General features: G+C 41.5%; 1 protein-coding gene across 1 annotated transcript in view; it reads left to right on the forward strand.

The window, feature by feature from the left end:
* The first annotated feature begins 887 nt into the window (after positions 1-887).
* Positions 888-26,381, forward strand: part of GNAI2 (G protein subunit alpha i2) — a 182,608-nt gene continuing 157,114 nt past the window's right edge. Inside the window, exon 1 of the mRNA XM_060765750.2 lies at positions 888-1,391. Within this exon, the coding sequence (XP_060621733.1) occupies positions 1,274-1,391 (118 nt within the window). The 5' untranslated portion in view covers positions 888-1,273. The remainder of the gene's footprint in view (positions 1,392-26,381) is intronic.

Genomic DNA, 26,381 nt, shown 5'->3' on the forward strand with positions numbered 1-26,381 from the left:
GAGGGTTAGGATAAGTAGGTTCTTGTGGGTTTTTTTGGCCTATATGGCCATGTTCTAGAGGCATTTTTTCTGATGTTTCGCCTGTATCTATGGCAAGCATCCTCAGAGGTGAGGATGCTTGCCATAGATGCAGGCGAAACGTCAGGAGAAATGCCTCTAGAACATGGCCATATAGCCCGAAAAAACCCACAAGAACCTAGTGATTCCAGCCATGAAAGCCTTCGACGGTTAGGATAAGGTTTAGGGTAAGGGTAAGGTTTAGGGTAAGGGTAAGGTTTAGGGTTTGGGTTAGGATTAGGGTAAGGTTAGTATTAGGGTTTGGGTTAGGATTAGGGTAAGGTTTAGGATAACGGTTAGGATTAGGGTTAGGTTTAGGGTAAGGATTAGGGCTTTACCATGAAAGAACTCTTACATTCCTTCTCTAACATCTGCGTTGCGCAAATAGCGCTCCCGAAGGAGCGATACGGAAACAGCGTAACGCTGAGAGCTTCCGGACCCAGCTTTCATACTATTCCCCGCAGGACAACTCCACATCCGGGCGTCACCTGGGCAACATCTTTGTAGACGGCTGATTCTCTCACACCAGAAGCGACTTGCAGCATCTATATAATGAATAAACAGGATAGGTTTTTCCCCCTCCGAGATTCACAAGGTCTTGCGCCTTCTCTGCCCAAGGATGCTGGTGTTTCACCAAACGCACCTCCCAATATCCCGTAGCAGCAAAGCGGCGCCAAACTCCATTCATTCTCCAGTGTGGGCGCCGCTCTGCACCCCTCCTCGTTCTCTCGCTTCCAGTGTGTACGTACGCAGCAGCAGCAGCAGCAGCAGCAGCGCCAGCCGAAGCTCCTCCCTCCCTCCCTTTCCAGGCAGCTCCTTGCTGCAAAGCGTCCCCTCTCGCTCGTCTCTTCCCCTTTCGCTCCACTCCGCCCCCTTCTCCTTCTCCTTGCTGACGGCGGCGGGCTCCCCCACCCCCTTCCTCCTCCTCCTCGTAGAGTGTGCGGAGAGCGCAAAGCCTCCCGCCTCCGGGTCCCCGCCCTTCTTCCCCTTCAGCCCGCAGCTCCCAGGGAAAGAAAGAAAGAAAGAAGGAAAGAAAGAAAAGAAAAGAAAGAGAGCCAGCGGGGCCCCGAAGGCGCCCCCTCTCCACCCGCAGGCTCGCCCTTGCTTCCCTCCCTCCCGGGCTCGCTCGCCCCTGCGGCCCCTCGGACCCCTCTCCTCCTTTTCCTCCTCCTCCGTCCGTCCGTCCGTCCAGCAGGAGCTCCGCGGCGGCGGCGCCATGGGCTGCACCGTGAGCGCCGAGGACAAAGCGGCCGCCGAGCGCTCCAAGATGATCGACAAGAACCTCCGCGAGGACGGAGAGAAGGCGGCCAGGGAGGTCAAGCTGCTCCTCCTCGGTGAGAGACCCCCACCCCAGCCCAGCCCACCACAGAGACCTTGCCCCCTTCCCTCGCCGGGAGGATTCCTCGCCAGCAAAAGCACAAGGGGGGGGGGGGGAGAGAAGCCGGGGCGCCTCTCTTTTCCCTGGGACTGCCTCTGTGCCCCTCTCCCTTTGCCTTGCCTGGCGTCTCGGCCTCCCTCCCTCTTTCCCTCCGTCCCTCTTTCCCTCCGTCCTCCCTCCCTCGCCTCCCTTCCTTTTCCTCTCCTTCCCCGGGCTGCTCCTGTATGCCTTTCTCTTCCCTATCTATATCCTCTCTCTCTGCCTTGCGCCCCGGCCTCTTTTCCTCTTCTTCTTTCCTTTTCCTCTCCCTCCTCGGGCTGCTCCTGTATGCCTTTTTCTTCCCTCTATCCATTCTCTTTTCCTTGCGCTCCGGACTCATTCTTTCTCTCTCTCTCTCTCCCCCCCCCCCCCTTCTCTTCTTTCTTCCTACTCCCTCTCGACTTAGAGAGTTCCCGGGTTTGTTTGTTTTCCTTCCTTGCTACATCTCCCTCGCTTCCCTTCCTCTTTGCTTCCCTCCTTTCTTCCTCCCCCCCCCTCTCTCTCTCTCGACTTGAGGGAGTTTCCGGGACACTTTCCCTCCATCTGCCAGGACCAGGGGGCCTTTGGACCGGCGCTTCCCCTCCTTTAGGCCGCCACTGCCCCACCCTTGGGGCACAAGGAAGGGGCTACCCCAGGCCTGGGCCAACTTGGGCCCTTTGGGTGTTTTGGACTTCAACTCCCACCATTCCTTATAGCCACAGGCCCTTTCCTTTCTCCCCTCAGCCTCTTAAGCGAGGAAAAGAAAAAGGAAAGTAGCCTGGCTGTTAGGAATGGTGGGAGTTGAAGTTCAAAACACATAGAGGGCCCAAGTTGGCCCAGGCCTGGGGTAGCCCCTTCCCTCCGCCCCGCCCTCCCTGTGGCTTCTCAGGGACAAAGGGGGGCTGGGGGGGGGGAGGGAGAAAGGACTCTGCTGTGGAGTGACTCTTGCAGTTAACTCTTTCTTGTGCCCTTGTGCGTCAGTTACAGACCCTAATGGTGCCTGAAGGACTTGTGAAAGGCCACCATGTTTCCCCCTCCTTGGGTGCATCTGAAGACAGTTTGAGACAAAACTTCCATGGCTCAATGCTGTTGGATCCTTGGAGTTGTCTTTTGATAGGCACCAGCACTCTTTGGCAAAGAAGACTAAAGACTATATTGTCGAAGGCTTTTATGGCTGGAATCACTGGGTTGCTGTGAGTTTTCCGGGCTGTCTGGCCATGTTCCAGAAGCATCCTCTCCTGACATTTCACCCGCATCTATGTCAGGCATCCTCATAGTTTGTGAGGTCTGTTGGAAACCCCACTTTCCTAGTTTCCAACAGACCTCACCATCTCTGAGGATGCCTGCTGTAGATGCAGGTGAAATGTCAGGAGGGAATGCTTCTGGAATATGGCCATACAGCCTGGAAACCCAAGACCAAAGACCTTGTCAAATGACAGCTCTTATGACTCCATAGTGTTGAGCCATGGTGGTTAAATGGGGTCGCAAAGCGCATTCATTCTACAGTGTAGAGTGCCCCCCCCCCCTTCTCCTTTTGCTTTCCTCAGTCAGGCTTGATAAGGGTTGCTGCCTGTTGCCAGCAAGTCCAGGCCAAGCCTCCCTTCTCCAAAATCTTTGGGACCAGAAGTGTTTTGGATTTCAAATCCTCCCCCCCCCCCCCCCGATGTATGTGCTACTTTGATAGACATCATGAGATTTCTCTGAGATGGGACCTGAGTCTGAATGGGAAATTCATTGATATTTAATATGTACCTTATGCAAGTCGCCTGAAGGTAATTTGATGCACAACATTTTTAGTAATGTGAAACCAAGTTTCTGAACACTGAACCATCAGAAAGCCGAGGTGTCACTTTCTCAGCCAGTTTTGGAAAATTTCAGATTTTGTAATTCTGGATAAGGGATACTTCAGTGTAACCTCCTCTCCCTTTTAAACCACAAATAAGTGTACAATGCTCAACTCCACTCTGCAGAGGAGTAAATAGGTGACTGGAAGGTTCCCCTTTAGTGGTCAAGATAGTTTGCACATTTCCTAGTTTCTCACGGTGCTTGGAGTCTTTCCCTTTATGAAAACTTCACTCTTCCACATTCCCCTGACTTCTACTTTGGAAAAGACCATCATTGCACAAACTTGGAGAAGTAAAACCAAACCAGAAGGTTTTTTGTTGTGGCTTTTGTCCCGGAAAAAGTATTTTCATGTGTTATGTCACCCAGCAGAAAAGATGCATTCTGAATTGATTGATTTTCACGTCTTTGTCGATGTTTGAGCCGAGCAACTGTGCATTGAGGTTGGAGCATTCAACCTAGAAAAATCAGAGGATTCTAAGCGCCGGAGCAATTTTACCATCTTAAAGGACAATAATGGTTCTAGGTTTGCTTGGTTTTTGTTTTTTTGAAGCAGCAAGAGTGTCTTCTCTGGGAAAGGGAGGGGTGGAGCATGTGACAGACTTGCCAGAGTGAACATGCACTGATAATGAGTTCTTTCAATGGCTAATTCAGTGGCAGACTTCCTCATAAGCCCAAAGCAACTTGCCTGCTGCAGAGAAAATTACCTTTCTGTTTGTTTTGTTTCATGATGCCCTTTTATCAAAGTTTCAGTCCTGGCTGAAATGCCTGTTACACACACAGCCTTCTTTGCGTCAGAAGACAACTCATGAATCTTTTTGGTGCCATAGCTCCTTTTCTCCTGTTTTAGAAAGAGAAGTTTATTTCGAATCTCCTAAATAAATGTTTTGGTTCATATAATTTTCGAAGTTTGTGATGTGTAGTGCAGTCCCATAGATGTCTACTTAGAAGTGAATTTGGTTGGAGTGCCCCAAGATAACTGTTTTAAGATTTCAGCCTATGATTTAAGCACCTCTAAACATATGCTGCTTATTGCCTGTCTGTCCATTTGTCCATCTTGAGAGGCTCTGGTGTAGATAGAAGCTGGTTTGGTATGTTGGTTGATTAACAACATTGCATCTGAATGTAACAATAAATTTCTATGGTGGCAATCTGGATTGGAGGATTTCTTCATTGTTTTCAAACTTAGAGTTTGTAATGAGGCTAATATGGTGAAAACTCAAAATAACTCCATTGATTTTAGTTGCCAAAATTCTTAGAAATGATTTGGAGCTTTGGGTCTAGAATTTGCCCTAATCTCAGATTAGCCTAGTATTTTCCTGCCTTTAAAAATGGAGTTTCTCAACCTTCCTAATGCTGTGATCCCTTAATACAGTTCGTCATGTTGTAGTGACCCCCAACCATAACATTATTTTCTTTGCTACTTCATAACTGTAATTTTGCTACTGTTATGAATCGTGATGTAAATATCTTATATGCAGGATGTATTTCCATTAACTGGACCAAATTTTCACACATACCTGGTACACCCAAATTTGGATACTAGTGGGATTGGGAGCAGGGTGGATTGATTTTGCCATTTGGGAGTTGTTGCTGCTGGGATTTATAGTTAATCTAAAATCATAGAGCATTCTGAACTCCACCAAAGATGGAATTGAACCAAACTTGGCACACAAGACTCCCATGACCAACAGAAAATACTGGAATGGTTTGGTGGGCATTGACCTTGAGTTTTGGAGTTATAGCTCACCTTCATCCAAAGAGCACTGTGGACTCAAATGATGAATCTGGTCGAAACTTGGCACGGATATTCAATATGCCCAAATGTAAACACTGGTAGAGTTTGGGGGAAAACAGACTTTGACATTTGGGAGTTGTAATTGCTAGAATTTATAGTTTACCTACAATCAAAGAGCATTCTGAACCCCACCAATGATAGAATTGGGCCAAACTTCCCACACAAAACCCCCATGACCAACAGAAAATACTGTGTTTTCTGATGATCATTGGCGACCCCCCCCCCCCCCCGGGGTTCCGACTCCTAGGTTGAGAAACACTGCTTTAAATCAAGGACGGCAACAGCAAGCAACATCTGATTTTCCATATTCCTTTTTAAAAAAAGAAACTTATTAGAAAGGAAATAACAATAACCGAAACTCTGTGTACAGTCAAAGGGTTGTGTAATTTTAATTGTGTGATTGGATATTGTTGTAATTTCTTGTTCCAAACTGTCCTGTATAAAGAACGGTTTTCAAATGAAGAAGGAATATCAGTCTTGGGCAAATTCTGTGTAAGATGGTAGGATGAATATTAAATGTTGTTTCAAAAGATATTTCTTATTCTGTGTTTGCATTTCCATATTTTGTTGCGTAGATCAGTGCTATTCAAAGTAAGGGTCCTTGAATCGGAGCTGATCCCTGGGCCATTTGCTGCTGATCCCTGGCAGGTTCCTGGGAGAAAAAGAGGCCATAAATTTAGTGATGGTCATTGAATCACCGGGAAAAAAATGCCTGCCTGTCCCCCCCCCCCCCCACATAGGGTGGCCTGAGAAACACTAATTTTGATGACAGCTCTTTGATTTCATAACTTCTAAATTATTTTGTTTGAGAAAATGTGCTTCCAGAATCAATATCCAAACAGAGCCTTTGAGCACTGAGAACTAGTTTTGCATTAAATATTGATTGTATAGAAACTGTACAATTGACATCTTAGTTTGATTATGGTGAGCACAAGATTAAGTTATTTCTTTATTTAGGTCACTTAGTATCAATTTCTGCTGAACTGTTAGCAACTGATACTCCATTATGCTTGCTGTGATCCTGCCAGATCCTTTTCATTATGTGTCTTTTTGTATAAGTTGTGATCTTGAGATGCAAGTCTAAATAAAATATGTATATAATTCTAAAATATACAAGTGTAGGCAAGGCTGGAGTCTAGAGTGGCTGTCATAGTTGCCGGTTTTCTTCATGTAAAACAAGGATGGGGGGAATCATGTAGTCTTTCAAATGTTGGACTGGAACTCCCGGCAGCCTTAACCAACAGAGCCAATGGAGAAGAATGCTAGAAGTTGCAGTCTGAAGAGCTGCGTAACTGTATTGTCAAAGGCTTTCATGGCTGGAATCACTGGGTTGTTGTAGGTTTTTCGGGCTATATGGTCACATTCTAGAAGCATTTTCTCCTGATATTTTGCCTGCATTTATGGCAGGCATCCTCATAGGTTGTGAAGTCTGCCATCATAACTACCATCTCTGATGTAGAGCTTTCTCAGAAATCAAAATGTCACAGCAGACCATGAGTAATCTGTTTCTGTTCTCTTATGATAATTGGGAGGGTTTGCTTTTAAATGCCTGAGATGAACTCTTACAGTATATTGAAACTCTTTTTTCTGAAAAGTGCATACAGTGCTTTTTAAAAAGCCAGTGAACATTACAGTCCTTTTGCAAATGTAAAATGGTGTCAAAGCCCTGGTTCATTAATAGGCTGTTTTATGCTAAGGGATAACTGGAGAATTTTAGTACTAATTAGAAGGGGGCAATACTTCGCAGAGAACAGTGTTAAATGACTCAGCCTTGCAAGATACCTTATTCTTTGGAAACTGATAACACATTTCATATTTAAAATTTATCTGGTAATTTTAAATAGTCACAGTGCAGGAAATATAGTAAGCGAATGTTTTAAATAGTGAAAATACTCAACACCTATGTAATGATTTGAGTAGTGTGCCCTTATTGGGGTTCTCCCAGTAACTGGGAAATATTTATTGTGAAACTACATTTGTTTTTTTCATTAAAAATAGAGCCTGCTGAATATATGTATATATAGTTGGCCTCATGTATAAGCCGAAAACAGGTTTGGGGACCACAGTTATGGATTTTGATATGACCCTAGATAAGTTAAGGGTTGTTCCACAGAGAAGGAAAAGTGCAGGGATGGCTCAGGGGGGACAGCTACTCCTGGCTGCCTCCCCCTTCATTTTCCTTCCCAGTCATCCAAAAAGGGCAGAAAGTGTGCCATGGTGGAGAGAGTAGTGGGGATCAATACTTTTTGTAGCTTCTCCTGGGAGAAAACCCAGCACTAGCCTTTCACTATTTTACGCAGAGATGGTTTATTTTGAGATAAGAGTTAAGGTGCTGTACTTACATTGACACCTGGATAAGTTGGCCCTAGGTTTTTTCGGTTGTTTTTATAATCAAAAATTTCTAGACTTATATATGAGTATATGCAGTACTTATATTTCTGCTTTGGCCCTAAATACGCAGTTCACATACAGCACTGAACTATGCAATAAAACCAGTAATAAATACCATGAAACACCGCTATTAGTTAGATAAATAGTGAAATGGTCTATACTACATAACATTTCCAGTAACACACACTCCAAAAGCTTGTATAAACAACCATGCTTTAAGAATTCCATGTAAAGCTCATTAAAGAGAAGCTTGGTGGGTTTCTTTAGCAAGTAGATTCCAGCTAAAGGACATAATGATAAAAAAGCCATTTGTAATCCTGTGAATATTTCTTAGAAGACTTCTTTAGGGTGCACCTGCAAAGGCAGAGAAGTACAGCATGGTTGTTGGAAAGTCGAGGTAAGCAAGTTTAATGGACAATCAGCCAAAGAGATGGAAGTTTATGGAGTGCTTTACACTTCAGGTTGTGTTGCTGCTTTGTTTACAGATTACTTTAATTTGCCATACTAAAACCTGTCTCCATAATTTATTTTCTAAAGGTAAAGGTTTACCCCTGACATTAAGTCCAGTTGTGTCCGACTCTGGGGGTTGGTGCTCATTTCCATTTCTAAGCCAAAGAGCTAGATTGTCCATAGACACCTCCAAGGTCATGTGGCTGGCATGACTGCAGGGAGTGCCATTACCTTCCCACTGGAGCGGTACCTATGGATCTAATTACATTTGCATGTTTTTGAACTGCTAGGTTGGCAGAAGCTGGGGCTAACAGCGGGAGGTCACGCCGCTCCCCAGATTTGAACCTGCAACCTGTTGGTTAGCAAGTTTAGCAGTTCAGCGGTTTAACCCACTGTGCCACCGGGGGCTCCCAATTTATATTCTACTGTATGTTTTATCATATGGTATTGTATTTATTTGGTAGAAAGGATGTAAGCTATGATGCTCAGCTAAAGAGTAGTAGTAGCAGTAGTAGCACATTCAGCACAATTTTTTATTGATAAACATCTGTGGATAAATCATTGTAATGATAATCTTACATTATTATTATTATTATTATTATTATTATTATTATTATTATGTCACAAAAACACAGCATGTCACAGCAAATGAAATCTGCTGGATTTCGTATCACAAAATCACAAGTCGAACACTTCCCAAGCGTTTAGGACTGTGTGATGTATTTTCGAATGATGCATGCAGATCCAAGTAAGGTGGCCTTTTGCAGTTGACAGATAGTAATTTTGTCAATGTTTATTGTTTCCAAATGCCAGCTGAGGCCTTTTGGCATGGCACCCCACTTTATCTCCCCAAAAGGGACTCAAAGCAGCTTGACATAAAAGTATTGGTATACAATTATGCAAACATTAAAGGAGAATTAAATGCAAACAGCACTAAAAAAAATTCAGCTAAAATCCATCAAAACACAATCAAAGTTTCAAACCATAGCACCCCCTGACTGGATCCTAAAAACGTTTGTTAAAAGCCTGCCTGCATAAAAAGGTTTTAGCCTGCCACCAGAAGGACAGCAGGGAAGGGGCCATTCTGGTTTCCCTGGGCAGGAAGTTCCAGAGTTGAGGGGCAGCCACCGAGACAGAAGGCCCACTCTCTCGTTCCCACCAACCGTGCTTGAGATGGAGGTGGGACCAAGAGAAGGGCCTCTTCTGAAGATCCTAGGGCCCAGGCAGGTTTGTACAAAGGGATGCAATTGGCCAAATAGCCTGTTTAGTTTCTGTGGCTGTTAAATCATTATCCATTACTCATATTGATATAACATCAAATCATTTTTCACTGTTGCAGAGGAAATCTTAACATACCCTCTTTCAAGCCAGAACTTTTCAATTTCTGCTTTTTTGCTGATTCAACAGTCTTTTAAAGTTGTCTTGAGAGTTTTTCTGTCCTCAGTTGTAGAGGGGCCCTTTTGTAGCCACAAAACCAATGTGTAGGGCTTGCCTTGTGATTTAAACCTACAATTTCAGGACAGTTTTAACTCATCTAGCAAATCTGTAAAAAGAAAAATCTTACTTTCAATTTTTCCTCTCTGTTATGCAGAATTTTGGCAGGGCTATGAGGCACGTCTTATTTTGTAAACACATAGAACGTTTATTTATGTTATTTAACACAGAAATGGGCTTAATTTCTTGAAAAGCTTCCCCTTGGTCTAGATGGATATTTAAGACATTATCAACATCAGACTATATAGATAGCATACAATAGCTATATTATAAAAAGAGACTTTTCTAAATGATTCTGTGTTGCTGTGAAAACTTTCCAGCTCTTTTTCTATTAGCAATAAACTGTGCACAGAACTATTGAAATATATCATCTTGAAACCACATATTTCAGAATAGTTACCTTGATGTCAGAAGCTGTGAGTTGGGAAAATTGACCTTAGCTTATAGCTAAAAATAAAATCAAACAGGTTATTTTTTGCCACATTAGTAATTTCTCATTTCTTCTTTCCAACCCCCGCCCTTTGTAGTATATAGAGCAGAAGTAAAATGTTTTTCTGAACGTTATTGGCCTTTATACTGAGGTACTTTTTAAATAAATGCATTTCAAAGTAGAGTGGAAAGTTTTTGGCACCAAGTTTTTTTTTCTCTTCTTACTTGCAGCTTTTTCTTTGGGGCTGTTGCTTTTGTGCTTTGAGGTTTTTTTAAAAAATTAGATCACTTGGGAGAGAGTTTGTGGCTTTTAAAATAATTGGCAATCTCTAGTGTACTTAAATTTCTCTGTCTCTGAGGATTGACAACTTTTATCACTGTTACAAAGCAGCTGAGGACCATTTAGCAGCCATTCTTAAAGCATGTGAAAAATTACAGAAAATATGAGATATGAAAAGCATATTCATTAAACAGGCACTGACATGAGTTTTGCTGCATATATTCATTGCAGTTGCTTTCCTAAACCACAAAAATATTAGATTATTGCAATCTCACAGATTTTGAGGAACTGTAAATGGAATAGTCTTGTGATAACAGGAAGCTCGTCAGTTGTGGCAGTCTTAGCGCTTCCACATGCACCATGGAGGACCTTCTTACAGCGACACTAGAGCCACTCAAAGTGGCCAGCTTCTAGTCAAAGGAAATTTGGTATAATACCAAGTTTTTAACTCTGTTTGTGGTTTTTCTATACATTACAACTGTATTTTCAATTTGCTTCTGACACAAATAAAAATAAATACAATTCAAATACAAATTTACCTGCTATGTTCACAAGTAACAGCAAATAATAACCTATCAATATGATGATGATGATGATGATGATGATGATGATGATGATGATGAAAAGCTATATCCCGCCACCATCTCCCCGAAGGGACTCAAGGTGGCTTACATGGGGACAAAGCCCAACAAAAACAGATAAAATAGAACACAATTAAAATACATTGCATTTCAATAATTAAGACAATAAAACCGAAAAAAGACATCATAAAAACATAAGAACAACAATAACCATCAACCAGTGGGTGTGGAAGGTGGGGCAAGGGCTAGTGCAATACAGCTGTAAAGGAGGGGCTACATGCTACAAGGCCAGACAATGAGTTAGGGCTAGAGGGGCCTAGTCAATAGATGAACCAATTAATCAAAGACATATTGAAATATCCATGTTTTCAGTTCAGAAATCACTGTGAGCCATGGGCCTTTTAAACTCTTAATCTTAACTAGATGATGATGATTATTATTATTACAGAATCGAGGGGCAGCCACTGAGAAGGAAGGCCCGCTCTCTTGTTCCCACCAACCGGGCTTGAGATGGAGGTGGGACCAAGAGAAGGGCCTCTCCTGAAGCTCTCAAGACCTGGGCTGGTTTGTACAATGGGATGCAGTCAGCCAAATAGCCTGGACCTGAATTGTCTAAGGCTTTAAAGGTGATAACCAGCACTTGTGCACAGAAACAGACTGGCAGCCAGTGGAGCTGCTGCAACAGGGGGGTTGTCTGCTCCTTGTAACCAGCCCCAGTGAGCAACCTGGCTGCAGCTCTTTGGACCAGTTGTATTTTCCGAGCATTCTTCAAAGGCAGCCCCACATAGAGCGCATTACAGTAATCCATACGGGATGTAACTAAGGTATGTACCACTGTGGCCAGATCTGAAACAATCTAGGTTAAAAGCTATAGTGTTAACAAAGCTTGGTTTTAGAATATTTTGCTAAAATTTTTATCCAGATGTTACAATGAGCTGTGTCTGGATGTATATATGTCTTTAGTTTGTCTGTCAATTCATGGGGACCCCATGAATTTCAAAGGGCTTTCTCAGGCAATGAAGATTCACAGGTGGCTTTGGCAATACTTTTTTCTAAAATACCATCTTCAACATCTCATGTGTGGTCTCCTATCTAATTACGAGCCACTGCTGGGAGAATTTCGTTTTCAAGGTCAGGTAGGATCTAGTGCAGGCATGGGCAAACTTCAGCTCTCCAGGTGCTTTGAACTTCAACTCCCACAATTCCTAACAGCCTGATCTAGTGCCTTTAGTGTATTTAGACACCCCCCCCCCCAAAGGTTACAAAATATAAGAATACATTTTCCTGTTCTGGGGTGGGAGGAAAGCATTTAAGCTTGAGGTTTACCGTGGCTACTCTAACCCTAAACCATGGTTCAGCATTTTTTGTGAATGTAGACACAGATGTTTATGAAACGAGTATTCGTGGAGTGATAAATAAACCTGATGAGAAGCATGGCTTTTTAAAAACTGTACTTTCAGACATCACACACAAAAAATCTTCAAAGGCAGGGCTTGGGGAAAATATGACATCAGGTTTATGTAGAGGTGTGTGTCCCAGCAATGCTACCAGCAAAACAATGGTCAAAAATGATGGGAGATATAGTCCAAACATGTTTGACATGCTACAAAGTCGAGCTGAAGGTTTGTATCAGTTAAGTCCTGCTCTTTTGTTTTTGTTTTCTTTTGGGCTGCTTGGATACATTCACTTGTGAAAGGGGAGGAAGAACATTTTTATTTTGTTTGATCTTCTCAAACTGCCCTGTATCCTTTTCAAAGTGGCTTCGAAGACACTTGAGGCCCCCATCCCTCTCTTAGGTGTGGGAGGTATTTAGAGTTTAGCGTAGATCCTTCTGCAACCAAGTCTTCAGGGAAATATATTGAGGCTATAATTAGTTTGAAGCTTCTTCTTCCTTATAATTAACCCACGCACCAGAGCTGCAGATTGGTTGTAATATTCCATTTATCCCGAAGTAGGCATCTACTTTTTCCCCCTGCAGACAATTCTTTTTTTCTTTTGAACACTACTTGTTGCTGGAAAAATTCAGGTAATGAGCTCTGGCCACATTAACATTTGCTATGTTTTAGAGAGTTGCTTAAATGCTAGATATGAGAGAAATGGGGTGAACATTTGTAAGACTATTTATTTCCTGTGTTTTCATGAAGAGCATTACGTAGTAGTGTTTTTGTCTGATTTGCTTAAATGATCCAGCCCACTGGTTGCTTTTCAGTAAGCAGTGATGCATCTCATCTGTCTTGGAATTGCTTACATTCTTTTCTACTTGTCTATTCCAAAACTCAAATTAGAGATTATGAAAAGTGTTACTTATGTGATTAATGCATGTCTCATATATTCAAGATATTATGTCTCAGTAGGTTCAGCACTTATGGACTTGGCAAAAAGACTAACAGCTGGTTGTAAGCCTGGCATATAAAGCAGGGAGGAATGTAAGATGAAAGAGTCAAATCTGTCATCTGCTATATCTTCAGTTTCATCAGAAGCTGACAAAATATTCTGATAGTTGCACTCTGTAAGAGTAAAGGAGGCCATTCTAAGAAATGGGACATTGGTGTCCAAACACATTTCTTCTTGGAACTGTGTTTCTTGAAATCTAATATGTAAGAGCACAACAACCCATGTTTTTTTCATGTGTTCATTCATCAAATCAAAATCAGCCTCAGATTTAGATTTTGTAAATAAACCCTATAAATTTGGCAGACATGGCTCACAGGCTGTATGTAATTGCCCAAAATTGTTTTTGTGCTCTGTGGATACCCTATGCTCCCCAAGTCAGAAAAATAAATTAAAATTTAGGTTTTCTGTTGCAGCATCAGCATGATTTTGTGGGATTTTAGAGGGAGGGAAGTTGAAACAATCCCCAAAGATTAAAAACTACCAAATCAGGAATAAATGTTCCTTCCATTTCTGGGTTGTATTTTTTTTTTAACACTTTGGAGCCTGATGTAGTCTAGTGGTTTTAGATAACGAAAATTGAGCTTAAATCAATTAAATATTCAAATAAGAACATTTAAAAGTTCCTGTAGAAACTGTAGTTCAATCTATTTTAAATTTGCTGGTGTAAAAGGAAAAGAAAATAATCCAAATGCTACTGTGTATGTCATGGAATGCTTATCTGTATTCCTTAAATTTTAAGACCCTTCCCTCTGAACCGAAAATGATGGGGAAATTATTTCTGTTCCTCAGCTGCTAATTTGCATCTGTTCTGTACATAAATATTTGAGGCCCCTTTCAGTCTATTTTTCCTTCCAACAACTGAATTTCTAAAACAGGAAATATCAAAGGAAGTGTATGAAAGAAGAACGTGTTCGCTTGTGAGTTTAGCAAACCACTGACAGTCGCCACCATTCTAGAGCTACTATTTCTCCTAGTTCACTTGGACTAGTACTCATTAAAATCTTGCCAGGTAAATACAGAGTGTGACTCAGGCCTCAATTCAATTTTATTTCCAGCTTTTTAAAAAAAGTGTTGACCAGCATGTGAAGGACCACACATTATATCTGGGGCACACAATAAATGCTGCCTGTTTTGACAGCTTGGAAGCCTAGCAGTTATTATACTCAGCAAGAATAATTCCCTGTGATATAGTGAATTAGTGTAATTTCTAAACTTACCATACACTACAAAATGTATAAGGGTGGTGTTTGTATGGCTTGTCTGTTACACACTATTTACAGAGTAAAGGAACTTAACAATTAACTGGTAATCCAACCTCAGAAATGTCTTTGATTGAGAAATATTTTGGGGGAAAAGTAAGTAAAAATGCTGTTAAATCGCTCAAGATGACCACCTACTCGAATACATGACTGTTGTGGAGTGCTTGTCAGTTACGTTTTCCCCTTCAGTGACTTTACAGTTTGCGATAGATTGCTATAACAACAATATTCATGGTAATTTACTGTTTGCCTTTGGGACACAGGGCTTCTTTCCAGCAAAAATGCAACATGTTGCTTGAAATATTTGGCAAAGCCATCAGATTGTGAAGGCAATCACAGACACTATTTTTACAGTTACAAAGGAAATAAGAATGCTGTTGTGTTCTTGCTGATTTTGTGATTATTTGCAGGAAAATGGATGACTTCCCCATTTTGCTGACATCTCTCTGAGAACAAACACAGTTAGCCTGCCTTCTCCATTAGCAGCCTTTTTTAAATAAAGTAAATTTAGGTTGTTTTTTTTTTTTACAGAAGCAGGTAGAAGTCTTTTTGTCATGGGACCATTTTAGAAGAATTGTGCTACTATTAGGTAGAACTCTTGACCCCAGTGAGCAGGAAAGATGAACTGGTTGCTCAGAAGCATAAAGTGGTGTAGCTAGAGCTACTCTCAAACTGGCTCAAATAAAGGGAAGAGTGCAGATTTGCAAAAGAAGTAATAGAACCTGCTATACAGTTGGCCCTTCTCATTTGCTTTCATGGTTTTCATTATACAGAGTTTATTGTGGCTTCAGTCACCACTCGTCTTCTACCAAATTCTGCAGGTTCATAGATTTTTGCAGAGGGTGGATGGTGATGTTTCTGTGTCCCCCCCCCCCCCCCTGAAACCATGGGGCATAGAGTTACTGCAATTTCAGTCACTATCCATTTCACTTAAGTCTACAAATGAGCAGACATCATGTGGATAAATTTCAAGAATTGGCGGCCACTGCTGTGCCTCACCTGAAGCTATGGGGAGCCAAGTAGCAACCATTTCAGTCATCAACCACCCTCTCACTGAAGTCAGTTGGTGTGTAGTAGGGAGTGGCTGGCAACCGAAAACACTGCTACTCCACTCCTCATGGCTTTGGGGAAGGCACAGCAGCACTTTAACCTCCTGACTGTAAAATGAAGCCCTGCCCCATCCTTGGAGATATCCACAATTTTTCCACATTCACAGGGGTTTTCTTCCCCTAACTCCCAGAAGGGCCAGCTATATAGTACCAGTCCTGGGGAAATAAACCTTATGAAGAAGAATCACTTTGGAACAAGACATCTGTGTTATTGTCATACTTCCTTTCCTCAATCTTGCTTGTATTAAGCAGGATTAAGACTTCTGCCATTTAAAGGTTTTGTGCTGACTGAGTAGCATTCCACTGGGTTAAGTATTCTGCTTCTGGACATGAATTGCAAGATCCTTCAACCAATTGAAATTAATTTTCCTACTGCCAGTGAAATGGTTGTAGTGCCAATGTCTTTCCTCATCTGTTGGTACCATCTGTGTATTTATTAATGGAATGCCCATATTAACTATCTGGAGAAATTGCTTTGGTTATTGGTTTTGCAAAAGGTTCCAGACAAATATTATTCATATGCTAACATCGTCAAAAGCAAAGCCCCAGAAATAGTTCAGAAATTCTGGGGAGGCACTGACCCTGCATTCTGGGAATTTCTGAGAGTTTTATCTAAAGAATGACATTTAACATGAAACTGTCAAATATAATTGCATTCTGAATATGTTGTAAACAATTGCCCAACTTTGAAATATCTTTTCTTTCATGATGTCAAATAAAATAGTCTGCGGCCTTGAACATGTCCCTCCTTGGCCTTTCGTGTTTACCAATATTGAAAGGAAATCATGTTGTCAGGTGACCAGTTGTGATCATAACTCTCTTTCTGGTACCTGCCTGACTCCTCAGCCTCCAGCACCCTTGACTTTCTTTCTCATGAAGACTTTGTACTTGAGATTTCACTTGCAGATTGGGAAGCATTAGGAATGTCTTTTTTTGCTTCCGAGTATCTCCAGTGGCCGTTCCAAAGTGACGTGTTGAGAAGGTCCCTCTGCCCGAGCCTGCATGGGCCAGAGTGACTGGGGAAAGAGGCAGGCAGGATGAGGAAAGGGAAAGATCATGATTGTGCTACTAAGACGAGCATGAGTTTGTGGATCTTGGTCTGGTTATGGGAGACTGCTCCTCGTGTAACCTTTTGAATATGCAGTTCTTTCCAACCTTCTGGGAAGGAAAGTCAGTAATATTAATTTGTATTAGATGGTAATACTGACTTCCAATTTCAGACCTTCAGAACCATTTAAAAGGCTGAATCCTGCTTAACTGATTATTTGTAGTTTGAAGGATAAATTAAGTAGTGTTTGATCCAATGGATAAAATAATTAAGATCCTCATATTCTAAGAATATTTTCTCGAAATGTTGTTCCTGCATGTTGGAAAACTACTTATAATGTGTGTGTGCATGCTGGAGAGTTAATATGGTGATACTGAGGCGCCAGTGGTGTTATTTCATAAAACGTTCTGTTCATATGTGGGAAAGTTGGGATTGTCATGGCGGAATGTAGACCGCTAATTAGTAGGCCTATCTTACTGGACTATTAGATAATTATGCTGGCCTTTGAGTGGAACAAATGGCAGCTCTCTCAGTCAAGTACCTGATTAATGAGGGGTTGCATGAAAGCTACACAGCACAGAGCTAATGTATCATTACAAAGGTAGGGATGCTAAAAGCAAGTAGAGTAAGATATGGGGAGATTATGCCCTTTTTCTTTGATGCTGAATTCTAGATCTGGAGAAAATCCATGGTGAATTATAGACACAGTTGCTGCATCTTTGCTTTTGGGCAGTGCTTCTTACTGTCCCTTGGAATCTGCCTTGTTCGTTGAAATAACTAATTATTTCTCATTACTATCTTGTTTTTCTTCTATTTTTATGCTTTCAGGATATCACCAGGTTCCTTCTACTTTATTTCTAAAAAGGAAATTTAGAAATATAATGGGGGAACATTGATGTTTTTCTGTTGCTATTGCTAAGGAAATTCAATCTCAAGAGAAATGCTGTTCAAATAAATGTTTAGTCCTCTGAACAGCTTTCTGTTAGTTTGTCTTTGTACCACATGGCATGGAAGTGCAAGAGTGCAACAAAAATGTGTGAAAGGGAGAAGATTTGTTTTGGTTCTTATTGCAACATGTGGGAAGATACATAGCTATGCTTGTGGCTGGGTTTTATACAATATATATCTTTAGTTAACTGTGAGTTCCAACTAGAGTCCCCAATCTAACGATGTATAACAAAGGTTCTTACATGTATTGACTTGGCACCCAGCACTGGATTGAGTGGATGACATGTAGCTGAGATTAGCATAAATCTCATTACTAGATCCTTTTCTATAAATCACTAGTTCAAAAACTTTGGTCCTCTATATGCCATTAAACTACAGAATCCCCTGAACTGTTCATGGGCCATCATGGATTTCCTGGCTTTTAATTACCAAGATATACATGCTTCAATAAAAATATTAAGCTGAAAAATAGGTCAAGTTACTCATGGGTCAATGCGATTATTGTACCTTAGATCTTATATAAAAAAAGAAACTATCCCCTTCTCCGAGTGAAGTGGCAAAGACAAGTGCTGTCCCTGGAGAACCTAAAAGAAGCACTGACACAATCTTTCCTGGCCTTTTTGAACGTCTAGGCACTATCTCTGGCCTTTTTGAATTCCTAGGCTGAGAAATGGTGCTGGTATCCAGAAGCAACTGGCCCCTATGTGGCAATGGTGCTTTCTCCTCTTTCAACTTATCCATGTGTCATATTAAAAAAACTTGTCCTTGACATATACATTAGGACAACATATAAGTGAGTCAATTCACCAGGTCCCTAAGGTGAATTTAAAACACTAAACACACCAATTCAAGGTGCAGGTTCTTACCTACAAAGCCCTAAACGGTTTGGGACCCGCCTACCTGCGTGACCGCATTTCTGTTTACGAACCCACGCGATCTCTTCGATCATCTGGAAAGGCCCTGCTCTTGCTCCCGCCCCCCTCACGGGCATGACTGGTGGGGACGAGGGAGAGGGCCTTCTCTATGGTTGCCCCCCGACTCTGGAACTCACTCCCCAAGGATATCAGACAAGCCCCCACTTCGGCAGTCTTTAGGAGGAGCTTGAAAACGTGGCTGTTCCAGTGTGCCTTCCCTGAATAAAGGAAACAAGGTCCTGATCTGACCAATTTTCTACAATATGTCCTCTGATACACTTTATCTACCTGTTGGATTGATCTCCCTATATTACTCTCTAAAAACTCCCTGTTCTAGACATACCCTACTTCTGTGTACGCACAGTGTTTTAAAATTTATATTTGTTGGCCTTGGCCTCATGTAAGCTGCCCCGAGTCCCCTCAAGGAGATGGTGGCAGGGTATTTATTATTATTATTATTATTATTATTATTATTATTATACAAAGATATTGGTAAAAATAGACTAAAACCTTTACAAGGTGATTTAAAACCAAGCAATTAAAATATCCAGGTTTTAATTAATTTAAAAAACAGGTAGTAGTCTGAGTTTACCTATAAAGGGTGCTTAGCCAGAGTTTCAAAGATTGAAAGCCATATGAAACAAAATGAGTTTAGCATCCTGCCAGGAACTCTGAAGGGATGGAGGCAGCCTGACTTCCCTTCCAGTCAAGTTAAAACCTCCAGAATGTGTACCCACATTATGAGATAGTTTCCAAAATCTAATAGATTTACAATTCCATGCCCCCACTCTCTTTTGCTTCAACTGGTGTCTTGCAATGATCCTTACTATCATACCATGAATAATTATTTATCTGTGCTTTGTTCCAAACAGTGTTTCTACTTCACAGGAACAAGAAAAATTTTGCTGAGTAGTTCTGGTTCAGAAACACTAGGCTATTCTGATGCTGAAGATTTGGCTGACACTTGGTGCTTTCTTAATTCTTAATTTACTGGTGGCATCTCTGGATACTTGTTTTTTCTGAACAGAAACCAATTTCCTAATATCATGGTGTGCAAAGTAAAGCTTTTGGATTTGAGTGCTCCTTGCAGCTGTATTCCGTGTCTGTCTGTGATAGTGTTCAAGTATCATTTTTCCAAATTGCACTCCCAATTTTACTTTGTTCACATTGATCTGGTTTCTCTGACAATGGAAAATTTACTGTGGGATGAAAATTGAAAGATTAAATCTTCATCTGGTCCTCCAGATATAATTCTTGTAACTCTATGGCTGGGCTGCTATCAAATTGCTGTAAGCTGGCTGTTGAATGTGAGATTCCACTTTCACCCCCCCCCCCCTTTAATTAGAAGTAATACCAACTTGATTTTCTGTTCAGACATGAAAAAAGGGATGATGATGATGATGATGATGATGGTTTTTTTTCGTGTCCGGAGTGACTTGAGAAACTGCAAGTCGCTTCTGCTGTGAGAGAATTGGCCATCTGTAAGGACGTTGCCCAGGGGACACCTGGATGTTTTGATGTTTTATCATCCTTCTAGGAGGCTTCTCTCATGTCCCTGCATGGGGAGCTGGAGCTGATAGAGGGAGCTCATCTGTGCTCTCCCTTGATTCAAACTTGCCACCTGTCGGTCTTCAGTCCTGCCAGCACAGGGGTTTAACCCACTGCGCCACCTAATTATGCACTCACATAATAATGGGTGCTGTGCCTAAAGACCTTGGCATGCACTTAAACACAATCAGCACTGACAAAATTACCATCTGTCAGCTGCAAAAGGCCACTTTACTGGGATCTGCACACATTATTCTCTGATACATCACGCAGTCTTAGACACTTGGGAAGTGTCCGGCATGTGATCCAATACAACAGCTAGCAGAGTGACCTTGTTTGCTGTGTATAATCTTGTTGTGTTTTAAATAATAATAATAATATTTATTTATATCCTGCCATCATCTCCCTAGGGAGACTTGGGGTGGCTTTCAAAGGCAACTCAGCAGGTCTGTTGAGACATGATCCATAGTGTCCATCTGAATAAACAGATCTGTTAAAGCAGTAGCTCTTGCTTCTATGTATGAACTGAATGTTTGGAAGATTGGTACTTCTTCTCGAGACATTGTGCGTTGAAAGCTGGGTTCATACATTTTGATTGCAGCTTGATGTGCTTGTGGCAGTGGGCCAGCACAGATTAGTAATGAAATCAACCTTATGAATGCAGTAATGGTAAAGGAGTCAGAAAAAGAGAAGAAACTACTGACAGTAATGATGATCTTTGTCTTATGTTTCTATTCTTGGACGGGCAGTTACTTTCCAAACTCTTGGGCAAAGTTTTTCCCAAACTGAAGATGGCACAAACTGAACAACAGTTGTTTACTACTTTTGAAATCTGATGTTTGTATGTTTGAAACTATGTGTTCTGTGTATTTTCTGTCTTTTTGCAAGAGTTTCAGTCTGGAAGAAGGGAGGAATGTACATGAAATGATGGTGGGATGGATCATAGCACAATAACTAATCCTTCAATATTAGACGGCAGCTCTTCCCCTTCGGGATACGTGCATTGTTTGATACAACTAGGCACCATGTGGTTTTAAAGCTTCAGCAGGAAATGCAACTAGAGAGGGATGCAGTTTTCGAAGACAGCAGGCTAAAATTTCTTAGCTTTAGTAGTGCAAGTTTAATGGAGTTTAATGTCAGTTATCACTAGAGATTATTTGCCTCCTGCCATGGAAGTGGGAAGAGGAAGTGCTGTCTGTCTTGTTGTAATGCCTATCTTTGTGCAAGTATAGTTTTCACGGTAACACAGAGCCAGGATTGCATGCAGTTCCTCCTTTCTTAGCCTCCACATTCAAAACTTACTCTGAACCACCTACGCATCGTCTTATTAACATACCACACCCACGATAATGTCATGTTCATTTCCATATGGGAAATAATATTTTACTTGAAGAAGGGGAGCTTTTTGAAATGCTGAAAATCTAACAAAATAGCAGTACTGCAGAACACATTTGTAAAGCCAGAGCTCTTGCTTCAGTAGTGATGGTGCTATTATTTTACAACACAGTGTTAAGAGCTGAGCCTGCAGTGCATGACTGAATGGGTTCCTGTCATCAGACCCTTCATTATTACTCTCCTGTCAGGAGCAGAATTAGTCTGCTTGGGCAAGAAGTATTCAAGTACTTAATAATTTCACATCTTGAAAAAAAAACCTTTTTCTTGCTATATCATAATCTTTGTTTAATTCTTTATGTTATTCAGCTGGGAAGAGATAGTTGTACAGAATCCTATTTGTGGTGAAACCTGTTTTGTTTCAGCTCCTGCTTTCAAGCCTCGTGGTCCAGTCTCTTTTTATGATTAGAAACATTAATTCTCTGCACACACAACAAATCCCTTGAGAAATGTGCTGCATGCCTCATTTCGGATATCTGTGGTGCCATTATGAACATTACCGCCTCAGGAAGCGCTTGGGCATTTTAATACTTTTTGTAAAATAAAGGGGACATCTTTCTGTGAGAATATGAAATAGGCTCCAGATAATAGCAAAGGCTCATTATAGTTTTCTCTGTTGCTCATCTTCAGGGAGGGCCCTGAATATCATCCCCACATATCCTGCTTTGAAAAGACTATTCAGTGCTGGAGCACTACTGAGATGCTTTACATATTTAAAAAAGGCATATGTGCACCTGGTGAAATGTTCTGTTTTCTTTTGTAAAGTATTTGGAGTGTTTTCTCTGGATATGTGTATGAACTCTTCTGTGTCTTGAGATTGTTGAACTTTGACCATAGCCTATATCTGCTGTTCATTTTATGAACTCACATTGAGATATTTCTTGGCATTTTAAAATTAAACACACAAAACCATGAGCTACAACTACTATGAATTGTAATAGGGAATTACCTGGTTCATAGGGAATTTACAGTTCACTGTCTATTGGACATATGAGGCACAGAAATTATGTAAGGATGCTCCATGCTCTGGTTACATCCTGAATAGACTACTGCAACATACTCTACATGGAGTTGCCTTTGAAGACTGTTTGGAAGTGGTTCAATGTGTGGCAGCCAGATTGCTCACTGGAGCCAGGTACAGGGAGCACACAACTTCCCTGTTACGCCAGCTCCACTGGCTGCCAGTCTGCTACCGAGTACAATTCAAAGTGCTGGCTTTAGTCTATAAAACCCTAGATGGTTCTAGCCCAGCTTATCTGTCTGAACGTATCTCCTTCTATGAACTATCTCGATGTTAAGATCATCTGGGAAAGCCCTGCTCTCGGTCTCGGCTCCTTTGCAGGCATGACTTATGGAGACGAGAGACAGGGCCTTCTCAGTGGTGGGCCCTCGGCTGTGGAACTCCCTCCCCAACTAGATTAGATCAACCCCTTCTCTCCTGACCTTCAGGAAAAAGCTTGGTCCCATGTGGTTGTTGGACCAAGCTTTTGACGCAGTGCAGTAAGTGACCAAGAATCAATGTGATTGATAAATGGAACGGCCCTGTTTTGGATGGCGTGATTTTCATTGATGTTTTAATAATTTATGTTTTAATTGTAATTGTTTACTTGATATTTTCATGTATGGCATTTTATTGTTGCCTGTTGTAAGGCCCCCTTGAGTCCCCTCTGGGATGAGAAAGACGGGATATAAATATGGTAAATACATAAATAAAAGACCTCCATCCTAGACCCATGTGTGTGATATCAAGAAAGGGTTGTGAGGCATAGAAATCTAGAACTTGGTTGAAATGGACCAGACTGGGTTGGATCTGTTTCTTGGAGACATTGACAGCTTAATGCTTAACCAATAAGATACTAGGGTTTCTGGAAATGCAGAAGAAGAAGGAGGAGGGAAGAGAAGTACTAGGGAAATAAAAGGAATCTCAGTTAGTTCATATTATGTCTTGCCTCCTAACAGCCTTTTTTATGGCCTTACTTGGAAAGAGCATCTCTGGAGCTCAAACCAAGCTACATAAATTAAGGCTAGGCACAGTTATCATACCAGAAAAGTGTATTTGAGTATTGCTTAGAGGCAATCTTGAGAGATAGGTCTACCCTCATAATCTTAAATTGCCTCCTGTAGTTGTTATCCTAACACTATAGTATTTATGGTCATTACAACCAGTGGAAAGTTACAGCAGAAATGATTGGATAACCTTTTACTTACCTGTTTTGAATTTTAGATAAAATGCTTTTACTGGTTTCTTTTTGCATGACATTAAAATAATTATTTATTAGCATGTATTTCAGAGCAGAGTGGTTGAAAGTAATCCCTAAGGCAGCAGTCTTACACTCATGTAGCAGGGAGTACATCTTATTGGATGAAACTTTTCAATAGATATGTTCTGAATTGTTCTGTCTGACTCATAAATTACATTTATTTCTTAAAGGAAAACTAGTCCATATTTTATAACTGTATACAGTAGAGCATGCCAACTTTAACTTGATGTCCTTTATTAGAAAACTTGGTTGCTATTTTATTAATATTATGTCTAGAATTGTAGTACAAATGAAAGAGGTAGGGGAGAGAGAGAACAGGTTCCTGCTCCCAAAAGTCATAAAGTATATATATATATAAAAAACAAGGGTAAGATAGGAATGCAAATAATGATGTCTTTTGAAAGATGCCAAAGATAAACTAAGCAACCCAGAAGAAAAGGCACAGGGATTGTTGAATGGGAGGAGGCAAAGGAGGAGGCAGGTTGAGACCATCTTGTTGCATTGGGGTGATACCAAACCTGGTGAACATACTACCTGGATCAGAAAATGATGGTGGCTCTTTGGTGCCTCCCCTCAATTTGCCACTATTTGGACAGTCTTTTGGGTAAGAATTAATATTTTCCATAGCTTTTATTTAAAAAAGAAACATTCCCTTCTCTGAGAAGAGTGAGACAAGGTCTTTTTAAATGGCTGGGTGGGAAAATAGTGATGGCAGCAATGGTGCTGCTACTTTCCCACTCTTTGTGGAATGGCTGTTGGCTTATTCACTGATCATATCAAAATCTGTTATTTTGGCCACTTTTTTTCATGTCAGGAGCTACTTGAGAAACTGCAAGTTGCTTTTGGTGTGAGATAATTGGCCGTCTGCAAGGACATTTCCCAGGAGGCACCAGGATGTTTTGATGTTTTACCCTCCTTGTGGGAGGCTTCTCTCATTTCCCCACATAGGGAGCTGGAGCTGACAGAGGGAGCTCATCCGCACTCTCCCCAGATTCAAACCTCTGATTTAGAATCATAGAATCAAAGAGTTGGAAGAGACCTCATGGGCCATCAAGTCCAACCCCCTGCCAAGAGCAGGAATATTGCATTCAAATCACCCCTGACAGATGGCCATCCAGCCTCTGTTTAAAAGCTTCCAAAGAAGGAGCCTCCACCACACTCCGGGGCAGAGAGTTCCACTGCTGAATGGCTCTCACAGTCAGGAAGTTCTTCCTCATGTTCAGATGGGATCTTCTTTCTTGTAGTTTGAAGCCATTGTTCCACGTCCTAGTCTCCAGGGAAGCAGAAAACAAGCTTGCTCCCTCCTCCCTGTGGCTTCCTCTCACATATTTATAAATGGCTATCATATCTCCTCTCAGCCTTCTCTTCTTCAGGCTAAACATGCCCAGCTTCTTAAGCTGCTCCTCATAGGGCTTGTTCTCCAGACCCTTGATCATTTTAGTCACCCTCCTCTGGACACATTCCAGCTTGTCAATATCTCTCTTGAATTGTGGTGCCCAGAATTGGACACAATATTCCAGATGTGGTCTAACCAAAGCGGAATAGAGGGGTAGCATTACTTCCCTGGATCTGGACACTATGCTCCTATTGATGCAGGCCAAAATCCCATTGGCTTTTTTTGCTGCCACATCACATTGTTGGCTCATGCTTAACTTGTTGTCCACGAGGACTCCAAGAGGACTCCACTTGTCAATCTTCAGACCTGCCAGCACACGGGCTGAACCCATTGTGCCACTGGGGCTCCTATTTTGGCCACTAAAACCTGCCCTTGACATATACGTGACATTGGCTTATAAATGAGCCTATACAGTAGATAGCCCGGAAAACTCACAACAACCCAGATAACAACTTGATTTTTTGCTGAACATTTTAATGAGGAATATTTCAGCAGAGCAAGGGGATGGAAACTTCATTTTTTAAAATGTGAGATACTAGTAAAAGAATTTCAAAACTATAGAATTAATTATTAATTCAGGTTTTCCAGTATGCAAAAGGAACTATTATATAGTAAGGGAACTTCAGGAGAAGGAGGAGGAACAACAGCATCACTTTATTTTAACGTATCTATGTTTTACGGAAAAAAATTAGAATAATCTGTTTGATCCTGAGGGACTCCATTGCAGTGGACTGACATCAGTGCTGCAAATGTAAGGAGGGTTGATAAAGAGCAACACAGGAGAGACCTACGTGGCTATATTCATCCAGTAGAAGCTCAGAGCTAAAACTTGGATAGGACAGGAGAGAAGGGAAACCAGATAGTGGCTTGCATCAAGTATAGAGATATTAATTAATTAATTAATTAATTAATTAATTTACTTTGCTTGTATACCGCAGTTTCTCAGCCCGTAGGCAACTCAACGCGGTTCACAACAAGAGCAAAGGACAATCCAACAACATACAATATTAAAACCATTAACAGTATAAAATACAAACTAATGACATCTCAATAACAACACATTAACGTCTCGTAACTAAAATCGTGATCCAATTCGTCATCCATAATTCCGTTTCCTATATTCATCGTGTTCATTGCATTATTTATCCGAACGCCTGTTCAAACAGCCAGGTTTTTAGTTTTCTTCGAAACACCATTAGCGAAGGGGCTGATCTAATGTCCATGGGAAGGGCGTTCCACAGCCAAGGGGCCACCACAGAGAAGGCCCTGTCCCTCGTCCCCGCCAGCCGTGCCTGTGATGCAGGCGGGATCGAGAGCAGGGCCTCCCCAGAAGATCTTAGAGTCCTGGTGGGTTCATAGGCAGAGATACGTTCGGATAGGTAACTTGGGCCAGA

This window comes from Anolis sagrei, chromosome 2, assembly GCF_037176765.1.
Source record: "Anolis sagrei isolate rAnoSag1 chromosome 2, rAnoSag1.mat, whole genome shotgun sequence".
Lineage (NCBI taxonomy): Eukaryota > Metazoa > Chordata > Lepidosauria > Squamata > Dactyloidae > Anolis > Anolis sagrei.